The sequence below is a fragment of the Petaurus breviceps genome, unplaced genomic scaffold (assembly GCF_028583685.1).
Source record: "Petaurus breviceps papuanus isolate PSGF00001 unplaced genomic scaffold, PetGlider_PUasm1.0 90842, whole genome shotgun sequence".
Lineage (NCBI taxonomy): Eukaryota > Metazoa > Chordata > Mammalia > Diprotodontia > Petauridae > Petaurus > Petaurus breviceps.
In genome coordinates this window covers 16,603,205-16,606,585 of record NW_027187358.1, presented here as the reverse complement: position 1 = coordinate 16,606,585, position 3,381 = coordinate 16,603,205, and the positions used below count along the sequence as shown (strand labels likewise).

The following is a 3,381-nucleotide window of genomic DNA, read 5'->3' as shown; positions in this document are numbered from 1 at the left end:
GGTTTTGCTTTACCAGGAAGTTTATAAGGTAGGACTTAATTCAGGAGATATAGTATAAATTTCCAAATTTTGAACAACTCTCCTTATTAGAAAGGTTTTATTTGTATTGATCTAACAGAATTCAGTTGAATAGCATTGAATTCATTACTTGTAGACACATATTTGATTTCATTACCTTAAGTAATCACAGGTCTATCTTCCCTTTGAATCAGGAATGTATTTTCTTTTTGGTTTTTAGGTGATCATAATGATGGTCATGATGATGAAACTTATTTCTGAGAAAAAGGGCCAAATGTTAAATTATAACTGAATGCAATATACCAAGTAAATTAAAAAATATAATGGGACTATTACTCTCCGCTGATTTTGATAATGTACATTTTTCTTAATATAAAAAAAATAACAATTGGGGTACATTTTTGGCAGTCATAATTTATTGCTGCTTCCTCTTGAACTAGTCAATAAAAGCCCTTAAATCATTTTTTTTCATAAGATCTACAATAGGTTTCTTGGTTCTATAGATCACATGTCAATCACATGTCTTTTAATTACTCGGTACTAGAATTAATTTTTCTAAAATTTATCCTATTGTTTCTGTTTCCTAAGATGTTGATTTTTTAAAATCTTGGTTCTATTACTAAATGTATTAGATATCTCTCTTACCTTCATGTCATCCATAAACTTGCTAACTATTCAATGTCTTGAAATCAAATCATAAATAAAAACAGGATAGAGCTGAGTATAAAACACCATAGCACACTAATAGAGATATTTTTATAACTCAATTGATATAGTACTCAATATTTTAGTGGTATAGTTGTTCAAACAGCAACAAAGATAACTTTTATTTGTCACTTTATATGAGCCAAATTTCCACATTTCCTCCATCAAAATGTCCTCCACCGCTCTTTCCCTGTCATCGCTGAGTTGAGTGGGAGGCAGAGGCTTCCCGGTGTTTTCAAGATTTAGCTTCATCCATGAACTGTTGCCATGGCTGAGGAAGACATTGCTGCTGGAGGTGTTATGGACGTTAACACCACTCTACAAGAAGTGCTGAAGACCGCACTCATCCACGCTAGCCTAGCTCATGGAATTCATGAAGCTGCCAAAGCCTTGGACAAATGCCAAGCCCATCTTTGTGTACTTGCTTCCAACTGTGATGAACCTATGTATGTAAAGTTGGTTGAGGCCCTATGTGCTCTGCATCAAATCAGCTTGATCAAGGTTGATGACAACAAGAAGCTGGGTGAATGGGTAGGCCTCTGTAAAATTGACAGAGAGGGAAAGCCCCGTAAAGTGGTTGGCTGTAGTTGCGTTGTTGTTTAGGACAATGGCAAGGAATCTCAGGCCAAAGATGTCATCGAAGAATATTTTAAATACAAGAAGTGAATAAATAAAAGCCTTGTCCTGGAAAAAAATGTCCTCCACCATGGAATATGGGGGCAAGTCTAGTTTGAAAACTAGAGGACTGGTTACATATAAGAATGGTTATGTTATGAAAGCATTTATTCCATATGACTCTAGAGAGATCACTTTTCTATCAGAGAGCACTCAATATTTCACTCATTTTCTTTGGGAAATAAATCTCAACCTGTACTGATCTTATTATTGTTACTTTTGATGCTCTGTTATTATATTGGAGTTCATTATATTCCTGTAGTCCAAGGTGACATGATCTACTGGTAAATAACTTCACTCTTGATAATTTAGGTAGAATTATTAACTGGAATCTTACTGAGAATATGTTCCATAACATACACAATAAAGTTTCAACATTTCATTCTTTTTTTTTTTGCTTTTTGGAGGGCCATTGGGGTTAAGTGACTTGCCCAAGGTCACATGGGTAGTTTTTGTGTTAAGTGTCTGAGGCTGGATTTGAACTCAGGTCCTCCTGCCTCCAGGGCCAGTGCTCTATTTACTGTGCCACATAGCTGCCCCTCAGCATTTCATTCTAATGGGGTATATCTTCCAATATTGCCTACCTGAAAGCAGTTATGACTTTTCTTCATAAGTCATTCCTATCTACGTCCTCACATAAATCCTCCTGAAGATATTCCTACCTGGCTTCACATTAGATGCCTTCACATTAAACTGATACCCAAAGGATGTGAAGGTTTTCCTTAGCAATCCCTTGTTCTCAGTATAAAATAGTCATTTCCCTTTTTTCAATCATGTAGGTCTCTGATGACACATTTAACATAAATTCTCCTGAGAAATTCTTCACTGGTTATATGTTATAAACTCAAGCCCAACTTGTGAGTTGATATTGATTTTCATGTGGCCTCAAATCTAATTATTCATGGGATTTTAGTTATACATGACAACTGAAAGAAGACTGAAATTAGAAAATGTGCTTTTGTTTCAAGAGGAGAGGTCTGGATCATTAAAAACACTGAGAAATGTTTTAAAGGCAATTAAGGCTGTTCTCTTATTTATTTCTGGACCCAGTTCATTTACCGCCTTCAGTGATGGACCAATATAATCATTTAATTAAATCGCTGATGGACCATAATTAGTTGGCTATATACAATCATAGTTTGAACAATATACATTTTTCAAAAATCCAACTATCCATATTTTTAAAAGATGTATAAGTATTTCAGTATTTATTTTTATATTCATATATATTATACATATGTACATACACAAATTCAGAGAGTGGAAGTAGTTATAATCATAAATTTGACTAAATCTAGTATAGTTGAACAAGTTTAAGTACGGTAAATAAGCTGATATAGAAAGGGGGAGGTGTCTCTGATTGATTTTTATGAATTCCATAATGAAATTACTGGGTTTGTGCCATGGAAAGAGATTTGCATACTGACACCTTACTAGCTGGGTTATTCCTAATGATTTTCTCTTTGTAGTATCACTAATACACATCCCCTTCTCTTTTCTGACACCCTGATACCACCCCCTAAAATTTGCACATGTATTATTGAGATTTCTAATACAATCCTCTCTCCACACTAATCTATCACTCAGTTATCAAAGTGATCACCCTAAAGGCTAAGTTGTTGCTGTTGTTATTCTCTTGTTTCAGTCATGTCTGACTCTTTTGGACCTCATTTGGGATTTTTTCGGTAAAGATAGAAGAGTCGTTTACCATTTACCTCTCCAGCTCATTTTACAGAAGAGGAAACTAAAGCAAACAGGGTTACGGCACTTTCCTGGGGTCATACAAGTAGTAAGTCTCTGAGGCCATATTTGAACTCTGGAAGAGGAGTCTTCAATACATCAGGCCTGGCAGTCTGACCACTATATCAACTAACTGCCTATGAAACTGGTCAAAAAAAGGCAGAGAGACGTTAAGTAATTTATCCTGAGCCTCCCATTTAAAGTAGCTGAAATAGTCTTCTATGGGACAGAATTTGAACTCAG

At 35.2% G+C, this 3,381-nt stretch overlaps 1 protein-coding gene across 1 annotated transcript; it reads left to right on the top strand.

Moving 5' to 3' along the window:
* The first annotated feature begins 411 nt into the window (after positions 1-411).
* LOC138148936 (small ribosomal subunit protein eS12-like) lies at positions 412-1,395 on the top strand. The gene has a single exon (XM_069071798.1). The coding sequence runs from the start codon at positions 991-993 to the stop codon at positions 1,324-1,326; it is 336 nt and encodes a 111-aa protein (XP_068927899.1). The 5' UTR covers positions 412-990; the 3' UTR covers positions 1,327-1,395.
* The last annotated feature ends 1,986 nt before the right edge of the window (positions 1,396-3,381 follow it).